The sequence below is a fragment of the Hemibagrus wyckioides genome, linkage group LG05 (genome assembly GCF_019097595.1).
Source record: "Hemibagrus wyckioides isolate EC202008001 linkage group LG05, SWU_Hwy_1.0, whole genome shotgun sequence".
NCBI lineage: Eukaryota > Metazoa > Chordata > Actinopteri > Siluriformes > Bagridae > Hemibagrus > Hemibagrus wyckioides.
In genome coordinates, this window is record NC_080714.1 from 27,321,759 (window position 1) to 27,337,173 (window position 15,415).

A 15,415-nucleotide genomic window follows, 5' to 3' on the forward strand; every position below is an offset into this window, starting at 1 on the left:
TTCAAGTTTAAACAGATTATTAAACTCATTGCATTTTCAGTGTCTGGAGTTTGTTCGCAGGAGAAACTGATCCACACGACTGCTCAGGAAACAAGTCCTGCATTATCTGTGTGACATGGCTAACACCACACACACACACAGTCTCTTTCTCACTCTCGCACGCACACACACACACACACACACTTTTGCATGCTCTCTCGCGCACACACACACTCTCTCTCTCTCTCTCTCTCTCTCACACACACACACACACTCTCTCATGCACACACACACACACACATCTGAATGGCACTTCAGTACTTTCTTCATGTGTTTGTGTTCTGGTGAACAGAGGAAGAGTTTATCTTGTGCTCGAGGTTCCTCCTCCTGTACTGTGATGGTTGTAGAAGCTCATCTGGCTCACTGCAGCTCTCCGTCTCCAATCCCTCACACGACTGCACACTCTTGCTCAATTAATGAGTCATTTTCGGACACCTCCATCCACCTCCCTTCCTTTCTCTCTCTCTCTCTCTCTCTCTCCCCCTCTCTCTTTCTCTCTCTCTCTCTCTCTCTCTCTCTCTCTCCCCATCTCCTCCTCATTTCATCCCTGCATTCCCCTCTGTCTCTTCAGCTCCATCCTGGACCTCATTCAGCACTCTGGTGTCCACGGCTTGACGTCACGCTCGGCTCGGGTTGGACGCGGGTTTGTTTTCGTAGCCGTACAAAAACGTCGCCACTATGACCAGCACGGCTCCCAGGAAGAAGATGCTACACGGGAGAGATCACATGACACAGCGGGTCAATAAACACACAGCGGTCAAACCTCAGGCTTCCATATGATGACCAATAAAATTCTGATCTGATCAAGATTCACTGAATGTGAGAGGAGTGAATCTCAGCCATAACCAAAAGACTCACTTAGAGACACTTACTCTGAATGAGAAAGACACTGAATCAGTGAATCTTTTGGCCATAGCTGAGTCCGTGTTTAACTCAATGAATCATTTGGTCATAGCTGGGATTCACTACTCTCTCATTCAGCGTAAGTGTCTGAATCAGTGAATCTTTTGGTCATAGCTGAAGCAGACACTGACTCTTAATAAAATGAGATGGAGTCTCATGAATGAAACTAATGAAAGTCGCTCTGGATAAGGACGTCTGCCAAATGCCAGAAATGTGAAAGTTTTAAGAGACTCTTCTTAACTAGTGGGCTCTTAACGGCTCTGGGTTGTTGATCAGAAGCTCAAGGTTCAAACCCCTGCACTGGGGTTTGGGCAATTGAGCAAGGCCGTTAACCCTCTCTGCTCCAGGTGCACTGTTTCATAGCTGCCCCTGCGCTCTGACCCCAACTTCCTCAGCTGGGAGATGCGAAGAAAAGGGTTCTGTAATGTGTGTGGGGCGATAATAAAGGCTTCTATTCTAGTGTTAAGAATGAACCGTACACTAGGGGGCGCTGCATCACTAAAGTATTGACTAGCAATCCAATAATAGTAAAAAAAATACTAGCAATCAATACACAATGCAGTGAATTATACAGTGTGTTAGTCTCCTTCCACGTAGTCAATGGTCATCTTGTATTTTTTTGTTTTTATTTGATTTGGAAAATTAATATTTGTATTTTTCTCCATATATTTTTTTCCATTTTCTCACCTGTATAGGTAAACTCTATATTTATTTATTTTTTTTTTTATTATTATTATTAATATTATTATTATATTTTTACGAAACAGACAGCTGAAAATAAATAAATAAATAAATAAATAAATGAGATACTGTGTACGGTCGCACATGTGACCGCAAAAAAATTTGAATGTGGATGTGGGTAAGCCCCAGGGTTCCTGACCCTGAGGTCAGTCCTGGTTTAAGATTCCAGCTGGACTCATTTCACGTACCTCGTCGGCTCAAAGTCCTGCAGCCAGAAGTAGGAAATGAGCGTGGACAGGATGATGGACAGGGACGTGGCGAAACCCTTCAGAATATTATCTGCGTATTTAATAACGGCAGCAATGACCAGACCTCCTAACGCCTGTGAGGGGAAAAAACAAACAAAAACAAACACAGAGTAATATCAGTACTAATAAAACTGCATTAGATTTATCATTACACAACACACACACATCATACACACACACTTCCCACAGGACGTACTGACTCGACACACAAAGCAAAGCAGCTCCAAAAATACGGGTGTAGAAGTGATAAATAAATAAATAAATAAACAAACAAACAAACAAACCCTTTTAAATGCTGCATACACACTGTGACAAGTTTAATGACGACACAGTGAAGTGTCATTATTGTACACACAAATTTATTTAAAAAAATATATTGATTTTTCTCATTTGCTTGTACCGGTCAGTGTCTTTCTATTTTTATTGTAACTATTTTTAGTCTATTATTTTTTTATTATTTATTTCTATTCCATTACAAGTTGTACTGTGTACGGTTGTGTATGTGACAAATAAAATAAGAATTTAATAAATGTCATGATAAACAAGTGTGTGTGTGTGTGTGTGTGTGTGTGTGTGTAGCATAAATCTCACCTGTAAAGAAACCACTGTCCAGGTGATGGAGTTGTAGCCCTGAAGCATTCCATGCTCCTTCACTCTCTCTCCATCATACACCAGCATCCCAAACAGGCCAAAAACCAGACCGAAAAGACCTTTAGGGCACGGGCACACACACACACACACACACACACACACACACACACGTCAGTGTTAACATTCACAGGGACTCGTAAATCTAAACCTAATAATAAATGGATTGTTTTTCAGGAAACACTTATTCAACATTTACGGATGAAGACAGATTTATATTACGGATCAGTCAGTGTTTTAACGCAAAACAGTAACCGAGTTCTCTGAAATGTTTTCTGAAATGTTCAGGAGAGACGAGTTTCCACTTCCTGGTTTCTTACTTATACTTATTTACGTTTAAAGAAAAAAAAAAAAGAGTTCCCTCGCGAGGTGAGGGAACGGCGGTTTGTAGTGGCTATAACATACAGGAGAACAGGAAAGGACTTCTTACAGGAAGATTAAATGGATGGTAACTATAACTGGATAAAAAGTATAAAGTTTAACTCAACAGGCTGCATCTTAATTACTAACACTCTCCCTGAACACTGAAAGAAGGAGTTACAAAAAGGAAAAAAAAATATCCAGTTCCTCGAGCTCACTGTCGCAGAGTCAATCCTCAGTGAGCTCGAGGAACTGGTTCCTGGTAACGGCAATGGAACTGGTTACAGCAGTTTCACAGGGTGTGACAACAACTGGGGTAACTCAAGTAACTACTGTGACCACCATTAAATCAAGACTGACCTTTATATACGGTTTTAGTTAATCATCATATTGAGAAGAATTTAGAAAAAGAAGGGTGTATGAAGGGTCTGTGATGGGTGTATGAAGGATGTATGAAGGGTCTGTGATGTGTGTACGAAGGGTGTATGAAGGGTCTGTGATGGGTGTATGAAGGATGTATGAAGGGTCTGTGATGGGTGTATGAAGGATGTATGAAGGGTCTGTGATGGGTGTATGAAGGATGTATGAAGGGTCTGTGATGTGTGTACGAAGGGTGTATGAAGGGTCTGTGATGGGTGTATGAAGGATGTATGAAGGGTCTGTGATGGGTGTATGAAGGATGTATGAAGGGTCTGTGATGGGTGTATGAAGGATGTATGAAGGGTCTGTGATGGGTGTATGAAGGATGTATGAAGGGTCTGTGATGTGTGTACGAAGGGTGTATGAAGGGTCTGTGATGGGTGTATGAAGGATGTATGAAGGGTCTGTGATGTGTGTACGAAGGGTGTATGAAGGGTCTGTGATGGGTGTATGAAGGATGTATGAAGGGTCTGTGATGGGTGTATGAAGGATGTATGAAGGGTCTGTGATGGGTGTATGAAGGATGTATGAAGGGTCTGTGATGTGTGTACGAAGGGTGTATGAAGGGTCTGTGATGGGTGTATGAAGGATGTATGAAGGGTCTGTGATGTGTGTACGAAGGGTGTATGAAGGGTCTGTGATGGGTGTATGAAGGATGTATGAAGGGTCTGTGATGTGTGTATGAAGGGTGTATGAAGGGTGTATGAAGGGTCTGTGATGGGTGTACGAAGGATGTATGAAGGGTCTGTGATGTGTGTATGAAGGGTGTATGAAGGGTGTATGAAGGGTCTGTGATGCGTGTACGAAGGGTGTATGAAGGGTCTGTGATGGGTGTATGAAGGATGTATGAAGGGTCTGTGATGGGTGTATGAAGGGTCTGTGATGGGTGTATGAAGGGTCTGTGATGGGTGTATGAAGGGTGTATAAAAGGTCTGTTATGTGTGTATGAAGGGACTATGATGGGTGTATGAGGATCTGTGATGGGTGTATGAAGGGTGTATAAAGGGTCTGTGATGGGTGTATGAAGGATGTATGAAGGGTCTGTGATGGGTGTATGAAGGATCTATGAAGGGTCTGTGATGTGTGTATGAAGGGTGTATGAAGGGACTGATGTGTGTATGAAGGGTGTATAAAAGGTCTGTTATGTGTGTATGAAGGGTGTATGAAGGGACTATGATGGGTGTATGAGGATCTGTGATGGGTGTATGAAGGATGTATGAAGTGTCTGTGATGTGTGTATGAAGGGTGTATGAAGGGACTGTGATGTGTGTATGAAGGGTCTTTGATGTGTGTATGAAGGATGTATGAAGGGTCTGTGATGTGTGTATGAAGGGTGTACAAAAGGTCTGTTATGTGTGTATGAAGGGTGTATGAAGGGACTATGATGGGTGTATGAGGATCTGTGATGGGTGTATGAAGGGTGTATAAAGGGTCTGTGATGTGTGTATGAAGGGTGTATGAAGGGACTGTGATGGGTGTATGAGGATCTGTGATGGGTGTATGAAAGGTCTGTAATGGGCATATGAAGGGTGTATGAAGGTTTGTGATGGGCATATGAAGGTCTGTGATGGGCATATGAAGGTCTGTGATGGGCGTATGAAGGGTGTATAAATGGTGTATCAGCGGAATGAACATGGTGCATGAAGTCTCTAAAAAGGTCAAAAAAAGCTGTATGAGGGTGCATGAAGGGTCAGTGAAGGGCAGATGAGAGTGTACAATGGAGTGTGAAGACTGCATGAAGGTCTATGAAGGGTGTATGAAGTGTGCATGAAGGGGCTGTGATGTGTGTATGAAGGGTGTATGAAGGGTCTGTGATGGGTGTATGAAGGATATATGAAGGGTCTGTGATGTGTGTATGAAGGGTGTATGAAGGGTCTGTGATGTGTGTACGAAGGGTGTATGAAGGGTCTGTGATATGTGCATGAAGGGTGTATGAAGGGTCTGTGATGTGTGTACGAAGGGTGTATGAAGGGTCTATAAAGGATCTATGAAGGTACAGGCAGGGTGGATGAAGGTCTATGAAGGTGTATGAAGTTTAATCATGTATATAGGGTGTATGAAGGTCTATGAAGGTAAATGTTGGTTTACGAAGGTCTGTGGTGGTGTATGAAGGTCCATGATGGTGTATGAAGATCAATAAGGGTGTATGTAGAGTGTACGAAGGCTGTATGACAGGTTCATGAGCAAGCATAAAGCAGGAAATTGAAACAATAAAGCAACGTTGCTCTGTTGCACTGAAGCCAAACGAAGAAATCTCACACTCAGATTAAACAGAATAAATGCAGGAGCCTTTAACACTCCATTAGCACACAGTGTGATAAAAATAAGCCTGACAAGACAATGTTCTTCCTCACACACACACACACACACACACACACACCTCCACTGGGAGCGGTGTTCATTTAGAGAAGAACAAACACAGTGCAGTAATACAGACTTTTTATTTTATCTGTCACACACATACTGACCCAGCTGGATGTTTCTGACCCACACACTCTGCTTGGTCTCTTTGAGGATTTTCTCAAAGTAAACACCAGCAAAGCCGCTGGAGCAGCAAGCCACCAAAACGGCCACCAAACCCACGAACTGAGACCCTGTTGTGGCCTGTTGCTTCTCTGGGGAACCTGGAGAGTCCGTGGGCCACTGAAGAGCACACAAAATCACAAATAAACACACCTTAACCATTAGGCTACCACATCCCTACTCATGTCCCACATCCACTATACTGTCAAAAGTTTTGGGACACCCCTCCAAATCAATGAATTCAGGTGTTGTTTTTCAGGGGTTGGGCTCGGCCCCTTGGGGTTAGTTCCAGTGAAAGGAACTCTTAATGCTTCAGCTTCATACAGCTTTGGGGATGACCCCTTCCTGTTCCAACATGACTGCACGCCAGTGACTAAAGCAAGGTCCATAAAGACATGGATGAGTGAGTTTGGTGTGGAGGAAGTTGACTGGCCCACAGAATACCTTTGGGATGAATTAGAGAGGAGACTGTGAGCCAGGCCTTCTCGTCCAACATCAGTGCCTGACCTCACAAATACACTTCTAGAGGAATGGTCAAAAATTCCCATAAACACACTCCTAAACCTTGTGGAAAGCCTTCCCAGAAGAGTTGAAGCTGTTATAGCTGCAAAGGGCGGGGCAACTCCATATTACATTCATGTGCATGTAAAAGCAGACGTCCCAAAACGTTTGGCAATATTGTGTACATGAACATTAGTCCTGGAATGGAAAGACTTCACTATTGTGACATTGCAGGTGGGAAAATAAACCCTTTCATAAACACACAAAGTTAGCATCCACCTTCTACACCAGACTGACGGGGGAGGCTGATTTCTGTTCGCTCACCTGCACAAGAGCTACTCCAGTCATCAAAATGATGAGTGAGAGCCACTGATAGAGACCGAGCTTGCGACCCAACATGGAGACGGAAAACAGGGCGGTGGTGAGGATCTTCAGCTGGTAGGTCACCTAAACAAGAAGGAGCAAGAGAGATCATTAAATGGTAACCATTAAAGATTTCTAGTTTATTTAAATGGAATTATGTACAGACACACACATGTATACACGCATGCTTAAAACACATTCACAAGCCCCGCCTCCTGTGAAATATTACCGCTAATGATAACGAGTGGTTGATGATCTCTGTACAAGAAAAGCAGCAATCGTTGTAATTTTAATGACAATAATAAGCCGATAGCCGTGGAGACTGTTTACACAACGTGGCCTTTTCACAAAAAACGTTTTAATAGCAGCTCTGGAGGAGTGCCATACATCAGATATTGTGTTAAGAGCTCCTCCTCTACACTTTAATTACACGTTTCTTTGCAGATAATTAAGATGCTGTCACGCGGAGGGTGGAATCGAGAGAGCAGCTGGATCTCAAGGAGAAAACACCCACAGATTCAGCTGATATTTTTACATGCAGGAAAAAAGAGGACTGGGTTTGATATATTTTTGGGATTATTTAAAAACTCTGACTCAAGCTCAACATACAAGTATTAATGGAACGGGTTAATATGATGAACTGGATTTATTGATTGATGGATGGATTAAATATTTATTTATGGAATAAATATTTATTTATTTGTTTATTTGTTGTTTATTATTTATTTATTTATTTGTATGTATATGGATGGAATAAATATTTATGGAAGGATGGATGGATGGATAAATAGATAAATTAATGCGTGAATACATAAATGTATGAATTGATGGATGAAATAGCAGATTAAAAGACGGATAAATCAATATATAAAGGGTGTAGGCATGAGAGGATGGATGGATAGGCAGAAAGTATGTGAGGAAGGATAGAAACACTGGTGGTTTCATGAATAGATGAGTGAATACATGAGATTTTGTTTGTATGTATTGATAGACAGATGGACAGACAATTAGATAGACAGACGGATGAATGGATGAATAAGTGCATGTTGATGGGTATGGATGGATGGATGTCTGAGGGAATTAATTAATGACTGATGTATGGGTGGATGGATGAACCAACGTTTACACACATGGACCAAAGAATTCGTATACATGTTTGTATGGATGGAGAATATACAGAAGTTTGGATGTACGAATAGACAGATGAATGGATGGATAGATGGAATGAGACTTGTATAGATAATTGGATGAATGAATGTAATGTGAGGTGTTTACACAGATGTATGAATGAATATACACGTATATACAGATGTATGGATGAATGACTGGATGGACGGATGAAATGAGACTTGTATATAAATATAGATGGATGGATGGCTGGAATGAGAATTGTATAGATATATGAATAAATGGATGGATGGGTGGATGAATGAAATGTGCGGTGTTTACATATATGTATGAGTGAATGAATATACATATGTATATACAGATGAATGGATGGATGGATGGATGGATGAATGGATGATGTTCTCCTTCCACTACCTGGTATGTTGCAGCGTCGAGGTTGGAAAGTGCCACGTACAGTAGGTTGTTCTGCAGTGTGTAGATTCCTGAGGGAATGGCCAGCTTCAGCGTCTCCACTGGCTTATGGAGGATCTCCTGCCTGAGGATACTGCTGAGAGCACGGACACTGTAACCTGATCACCACCACACACCAAGGACACAGACCAGTCCAGACATCACAATACTGACACTCAGATAAACATTAAACAGAAATCTCACGGACCTCGGCAAGGAGAGACATAACAATGTTTATTAGAATTGTGGGATGACCAGATATATTTTGGTCATAACAAAAAAATGGAAAAGGAATGTTTTAGTAAATATGGATAAATTCCGAGGCTACACTGGTGGATATGGTCTCCTTATGCATGTTAGATTAACCTCAGAATACAAGAGAAAAAAATTTGGAATTCCCACTGAAGAAGGTGTGGCCTCTGTATCTGTCTTTCATAATAAAGTAGGTGTGACCACCGTGTAGGTCAGTCACAGTAAAGATGGTGTGGTCTCTGTATCTAGTGGCCCTAGTGAAGGAGGTGTAGCCTGTCAGTCTCAGTGAGATGTGTCCGTCCCTGTGAAGGAGATGTGGCTGCCTCTGTCACTCCCAGTAAAGGAGGTGTGGCCTCTGTGTCAGTTATAGTAAAGGAGGTGTGGCCTCTGTCAGGCACAGTAAAGAGGTGTGGCCTCTGTCAGACCCATCAGTCCCAGTGAAGGAGGTGTGGTCTTTTTGTCAGTCTCAGGTTCACGGTCACTTGCAGTGAAGGAGGTGTGGCCTCTGCATCTGGTATTTCAAGAGAAGTAGTCTTGGTCTTATTCTAGTCCTAGTGAAGGTGGTGTTGTCTGACATTCACATAAAAAGAGTCTTGATATCTCTAACCGGTATTTCTAGTGAAGAAGTTGTGGGTCCTTTCTGTCAGTCGAAGTGAAGGAGGCGTGGCCTCTGTGTAGTCCTAGTGAAGAAGGTGTGGCCACAGTCTGTTAGTCTCATGAAAGAGGTCTTGATATCTCTAACTAGTATTTCTAGTTAAGAAGGCGTAGCTCCTGTCTGTGAGTCGCAGTGTAGGGGGTGTGGCTTTTGTCTGTCAGTCACAGGGAAGGAGGTGTGGCTTCTGTCTGTCAGTCCCAGGGAAGAAGGTAAGGCTTCTGTTTGAAAGTCACAGTGAAGGAGGCGTGGCTTTTGTCTGTCAGTCACAAAGAAGGAAGCGTGGCTTCTGTCTGTCAGTCACAAAGAAGGAGGCATGGCTTTTGTCTGTCAATAACAGGGAAGGAGGCGTGGCTTTTGTCTGTCAATGACAGGGAAGGAGGCATGGCTTTTGTCTGTCAATGACAGGGAAGGAGGCGTGGCTTTTGTCTGTCAATGACAGGGAAGGAGGCGTGGCTTTTGTCTGTCAATGACAGGGAAGGAGGCGTGGCTTTTGTCTGTCAGTCACAGTAAAGAAGGTGTGGTTTTTGTCTCTAAAGTGTGGCCTTGCAATACTCAACATTCTTCTATTACACTTCAACCATTTCCACAATAGTGTATCTCATTTTCTCACAACAAAACCAGCTCCAGACGGCGTTATATAACACACTGATGTAGTTGGAGTCTCAGTCAGACACTCCAGCTCAGGTTATGTCGGAGGTGTGGACTTACTGTGCTCTTTGCAGACGAGGCAGATGCAGGTGAGGATCTTGAGCAGCTCGGCCAGCACCACGGCGGAGGAAGCGAGGTAGCGCGGCCCTTCAGCCTGCAGCGTGCGCGAGTATCTCATGGTCAGCACCAGAGAGGTGGTCTGGAACACCAGCACACCCAGAGAGAGGTACTTCAACCGCACAGACGTCATGGCCTAATGATTCCTTCAGGGGTGAGCTGAGCGTGATGGGGGGGAAGAAAGAGGAGATAAAGTGAGCAGAAATAAATTACTTATCTTAAAATACTCAGTAACTCGGAAATAATCTTGGATCTTGGTTATATATATTATAATAATATATTATCATATATATTATATTGTTATAATTATTATTACTATTATTATGCTTTCAGATTATATACAAGTGCATATCAAAGGATTTGAGCAGTAAAGAGAGAGAAAATAAAAGTAAACAGACAGACAGACAGACAAAAGAAAATCTAAATAGAAAGAATTGGGATAAAGAAAAGAATAAAAATAAAACAAAGGTGAAACTGAATGACGGAATAAAAGAAGAATAAAAATGACATCTAAATGTGAATTGAACAATAGAGAGACTACGGAGCCACAGAGTTGATTAAGATTAGGGCAGGAGGGGTAAAGGGCTATATTCCCCCCAGCATGCTCATCTGTGGTGAGGGAGGACGGGATTTAACGTCTTTAACCATAAACACAGTGACATTTTATAAATCCTAAATCCGAATTACTGGACGTTCAGTCGGTCAGTTAAATAAAAGGATCAGTCAGTAGAGAGAAATGGTAGTGAAATCAGACACGAGTGAATAAAGAGTGGGAAGCATCAGGAAATGGAGAAGAAATCGTTTCTGCTCCAGCGTTATTGTTTAAGATTTTTAATTCAGTGTAACCAGAGGGAATTAAGAGTCTCTCTTTTGTCCCGTGAGACTCTGGTATAAAAGAAGAAAGAGAACAGAAGCACCTGAGACATTTCCAACACATCAAAGCCAGCTTCCCTTTATCTCACTTTTCTCTTCGTTCCCATTTTGATCTGACGTATGGAAAACACGCAGCCGAACAACGCTAAACCGAGAGTGTTGTTCACGCTAATAAGAAAATAAGGGGAAGAGATCTAAAAGGAGGTGGTCAGGTTTCCTGCAGAAGCCCAAATATTTCTACACATGAATCAGTGTGTTTTTGTTTTTGATGCTGAGCTCCAAAGGCTTAAAAATACTGCTGAGTATTTTCATTTCCTCCTGCTGCAAGAAGGCTGAAGGATGCCAGAGGAGTTGAAAACATGTCACTGAAACATTTCCTCTTTGTCTAGTTTAGCAACCAAACCAGAACAGAGAGAATACTCTTACAGAAACCCGCACAAAGTCTTCATCCTCTTGAACCTCTCTACATTTTGACGAGAAATGAAATATGAAATGAACTAATTGAGATGAACATAAATCATAATGATCATAGATCATAAATGGGGCGGTGGTAGCTCAAGTGGTTAAGGCTCTGGGTCGTTGACCAGAAGATCGGGGTTCAAACCCCAACACCGCCAAACTGCCACCATTGGGCCCTTGAGCAAGGCTTTTGAGATCACATGACCCTTTAATCACCAACTTCAAACCTACATTACTTTACAGTGCATTACTGCACAGTGAAATTCTTTCTTTCCATATCCCATCCTTGGGGGTTGGGGGTCAGAGTGCAGGGTCAGCCATGATGCATCGCCCCTTGAGCAAGGCTCCCAACCCCACCCTGCTCCAGGGGCGATGCATCATGGCTGACCCTGCACTCTGACCCCCAACCCCCAAGGATGGGATATGGAAAGAAAGAATTTCACTGTGCAGTAATGTATATGTGACAAATAAAGACTACTTAAACTATAAGATGAAATTAAAGTGAAGCCCTGTAGATGAGATCAGGTGAAAGCAGTCTGGGTTTGAAGTTGGTGATTAAAGGGTCATGTGATCTCAAAACAAACACAGTAGTTCCTTGAAGCTTCACTTACCGGGAAAAAGTCATGGAAAAAGGAGGAGTCAGTGTTTGGTTACACACACACACACACACACACACACACACACAACCCAAACAATGAAAAGAACGACATGTTAAAATCGTTAAGTGCGGATTAAAAAAATGAGAAAGGGAGTAAAGTAAAGTGTCATCTGTAAGACAGTGGTCAGAACCCTGACATCTGAGAAGAGGGGCTCGCTGTGCAGCATGGTGGTGGTGGCATCGGGGTATAGAGATGCTTGTCTTCAGCAGGAAGCAAGAGAGCGGGCAGAAGGAATGGAGGGAAAGGCAGAAACCTTTTCAACAAAGCTCCGCTGGAGCCATTTCAAACTGATTAGGTGTCTGAAAGCGTCTGAAACTTTAATCTGATAAAAGAGGGATAACTGAAGACAGAGAAGGATTCCTAGAGACAGATTCCTGAAGACAGAAACGGATTCCTAAAGACAGACACAGATTCCTAAAGACAGACACAGATTCCTAAAGACAGACACAGATTCCTAAAGACAGACACAGATTCCTAAAGACAGACACAGATTCCTAAAGACAGACACAGATTCCTAAAGACTGACACAGATTCCTAAAGACTGACACAGATTCCTAAAGACTGACACAGATTCCTAAAGACTGACACAGATTCCTAAAGACTGACACAGATTCCTGAAGACAGACACAGATTCCTGAAGACAGACACAGATTCCTGAAGACAGACACAGATTCCTAAAGACAGACAGAGATGGATCCCTGAAGACAGAGGCGGATTCCTAAAGACTGACACAGATTCCTAAAGACAGACATGGATTCCTGAAGACAGAGACTGTCTTCCTTAAGACAGACAGAGACAGATCCCTAAAGACAGACACAGATTCATGAAGATACACAGATTCCTAAAGACAGAGACAGATCCCTATAGATAGAGACTGTCTTCCTAAAGACAGACAGAGACAGATTCCTAAAGACAGAAACGGATTTCTGAAGACAGAGGCAGATCCCTAAAGACAGACAGAGACGGATCCCTGAAGCTGTCATTAGGGCTGCAGGCAAAAATCGTCCACATTTTCGTTTCACCAGACTCGAACCCTGGAAAAAAACCCCAACAAATATCAGTCTGCATACAGAATTATACAGGCATACATGTGCCTTAAATCCACTCGATCTTTACCGGAATGAATGAATGAAGCGGCTTCAGGAAGCAACAACAAACTTTGTCTCCTCATTAAACACAGGTTTCTGCGAGTCTTACCTTACTGTACACTCAGAGCGCTTTAAACTCACATAGTCTTGATAAACCTAAATAAAACTTCTACCCTTTCCCCCCAGAGGCTGAGTGAAAGGAGGAAATAGGTATCATGTTCCAGGATATAAACCTCCCACTGAACACACCTTCTTCAACTGCACAAGATCAACAATAGGGACCTCTTTATTAGATGACGGAGGCTCGCGCCTCGTCCTGTTTGCACACCGGGACCTTTTTCACGTCGGACACACCCTTATAGGCATTCAAACAAACAAAGAAAAAAGAAAAGAAATCCGAGATTAACATCATGGGCCAGTGATATGAGCTAGAATGGAGAACCGGCTTGTGTCAGGATTACACAATTAACTCCAGAATGGTCAGAGGAACATCTGAGATTCTTCTAAAGGTCACAGACGTTCCAGAGACTCATACCGAAACGCATCAGGTGACATCACATTACATAATGTCCACACGGTCATCAATTCCTCATCTTTCTCAGACATCATGGCGCTACAAAACAGCATGAAACCATCCAACCGAACGCTCAAATCTGATTGGTCAGAAGGTGTTACGTATTTTTTTTTGCGTAAACGTCACAGCACTTCCATCAGCAACCTGAACGACAGGTATACATTAATTAACATGCCCCTTCTAACGCATGATCGTTTCCACAGCAACAGCAGATGCTCCACATCACCTAAAAGTCTACGATGTGGCATCGTCTTTTCTCGGGAGATGATTATTTAGCATTAATTGGAAGGAGTCTCTGGTGTGGAGCGGTCAGAGGTCAAGCTGCGACTGTAAGGGCAGAGGAGTCGTTCTAATAAAAATTGCTGTGGTGTAAGAGGAATAAAACACACCAGTGAGTGTCTGTGATGTGGGTTAAAACCCCGACTCGCCCTGAAAGCAGAAGGCGATTCTGACGAAATTTAATGACGAAGCAAACGACAGAGAAAAGCAGAGACGAGGTACAGTCATACTGAGGTCAGTGCAACGGCTTCCGGTCACACCGGACATAGAGGAAAAAAGAGGGAGGGAAGGTGGTGGAGACAGAGAGAGACAGAGAGCGTGCAAAGAGAGAGAGAGAGAGAGAGAGAGAGAGACAGAGACAGACAGACAGACAGAGAGCAAACATATTATCTAATTATCTACACACCAGACTACACACTAACCCAGATGTTTGACTTCGGAACATCAGCCTCGAGCTCTTCCGAGTTCTGCGCATGCGCAGTACATAAAGCCTCACAAACTTCACTACTACTTTGCCTCACCTCACAGAGTCGTTGGTTATTTTTGGTCTAACTGAGATTGTTTTTGGGGAAATACATACACTTCCTAAATGTGTAGAACTCAACGCTCACAAAAATATAAAAGAGAAAAATAAAACCTTTTGAATATTTTCTGATGATGAATAAATTTGTCCTGGAGTCACACTGACAGTTCTCGAGCCTAACTTTTTCCTCCTCCGGGAAAATAACAGCAGAGGTCTGAGAGATGACTAAGATTAATAATAACTGATGAAGAAAAAAAGCTAAATTGTGTTAGAAACGTGTGCATTAGATCTTTATCTCTCTTTTTATCCAGAATATCAGGGGAATAAACTCACCTGCAGTCCAGGGAAGACTTCTCCAGCTAATCCGGAAGTGAACGATTGAGGAACCAAGAAAAATAATAAATAAATATCACCAAGTTCTTTTCTCTTCTCCTGATTCTGAAGGAGGAATAAACAATGAATGAAGGGATGAATGAATGAGATTAATTCCGTGTGTTAAGCTGCAGTGTGAATCTCTTTCCCTCTGCTCCAGCTTGCTGTGTTGCTCAGACACAAGCTAATGCTAATCCCACTTCCTGCACTACACGCCTCCATATTTTCCGCCTTTTTTATTTACTCGCTTCCCGATTAAATGTTTCCCGGGTGTAAATGAAGCTGGGTTTTAAAAAATACACCTCTTCATTCTGTCACCTCCAGGCTCTGTGTGTGTGTGGGAGTGTGTATGTGTGTGTGACTTCCTGGTGTTTTTCCATTCACATGTTCGCCGCAGCTCTGTAGCGCCCCCCGCTGATCCGGAGGCAGGCCGAGTCCTAAACGGAGGCTGTAGTGTGTAGGTAGGGTGTAGGGCTGATAACGGCTTTCTTACGTCACAGAACCACAGTTTAGGACATTATACACCATAAAGCACTGGTTCTTAAAGTAACTTACACTATATAGGCAAAAGTTTTGGGACATCCCTCCAAAT

At 42.7% G+C, this 15,415-nt stretch overlaps 1 protein-coding gene across 2 annotated transcripts in view; it reads right to left on the reverse strand.

Annotated features, from left to right (window-relative positions):
- The window catches only part of slc35a3a (solute carrier family 35 member A3a), a 15,233-nt gene extending 32 nt beyond the window's left edge, over positions 1 to 15,201 (reverse strand). Inside the window, exons 1-8 of one of the 2 annotated variants that reach the window (XM_058390513.1) lie at positions 14,785 to 15,201; positions 9,940 to 10,155; positions 8,289 to 8,443; positions 6,708 to 6,830; positions 5,828 to 6,002; positions 2,523 to 2,641; positions 1,872 to 2,005; positions 1 to 747 (exon numbers count right to left, since the gene is read on the reverse strand). The exon at positions 1 to 747 is cut by the window's left edge and continues 32 nt beyond it. In XM_058390513.1, the coding sequence (XP_058246496.1) occupies positions 657 to 747; positions 1,872 to 2,005; positions 2,523 to 2,641; positions 5,828 to 6,002; positions 6,708 to 6,830; positions 8,289 to 8,443; positions 9,940 to 10,129 (987 nt within the window). In that variant the 5' untranslated portion in view covers positions 10,130 to 10,155; positions 14,785 to 15,201 and the 3' untranslated portion in view covers positions 1 to 656. Of the gene's footprint in view, positions 748 to 1,871; positions 2,006 to 2,522; positions 2,642 to 5,827; positions 6,003 to 6,707; positions 6,831 to 8,288; positions 8,444 to 9,939; positions 10,156 to 13,184; positions 13,208 to 14,784 lie in introns of those variants that run through there. The other variant, XM_058390514.1, reaches the window with a different exon arrangement.
- Between the last annotated feature and the right edge of the window lie 214 nt (positions 15,202 to 15,415).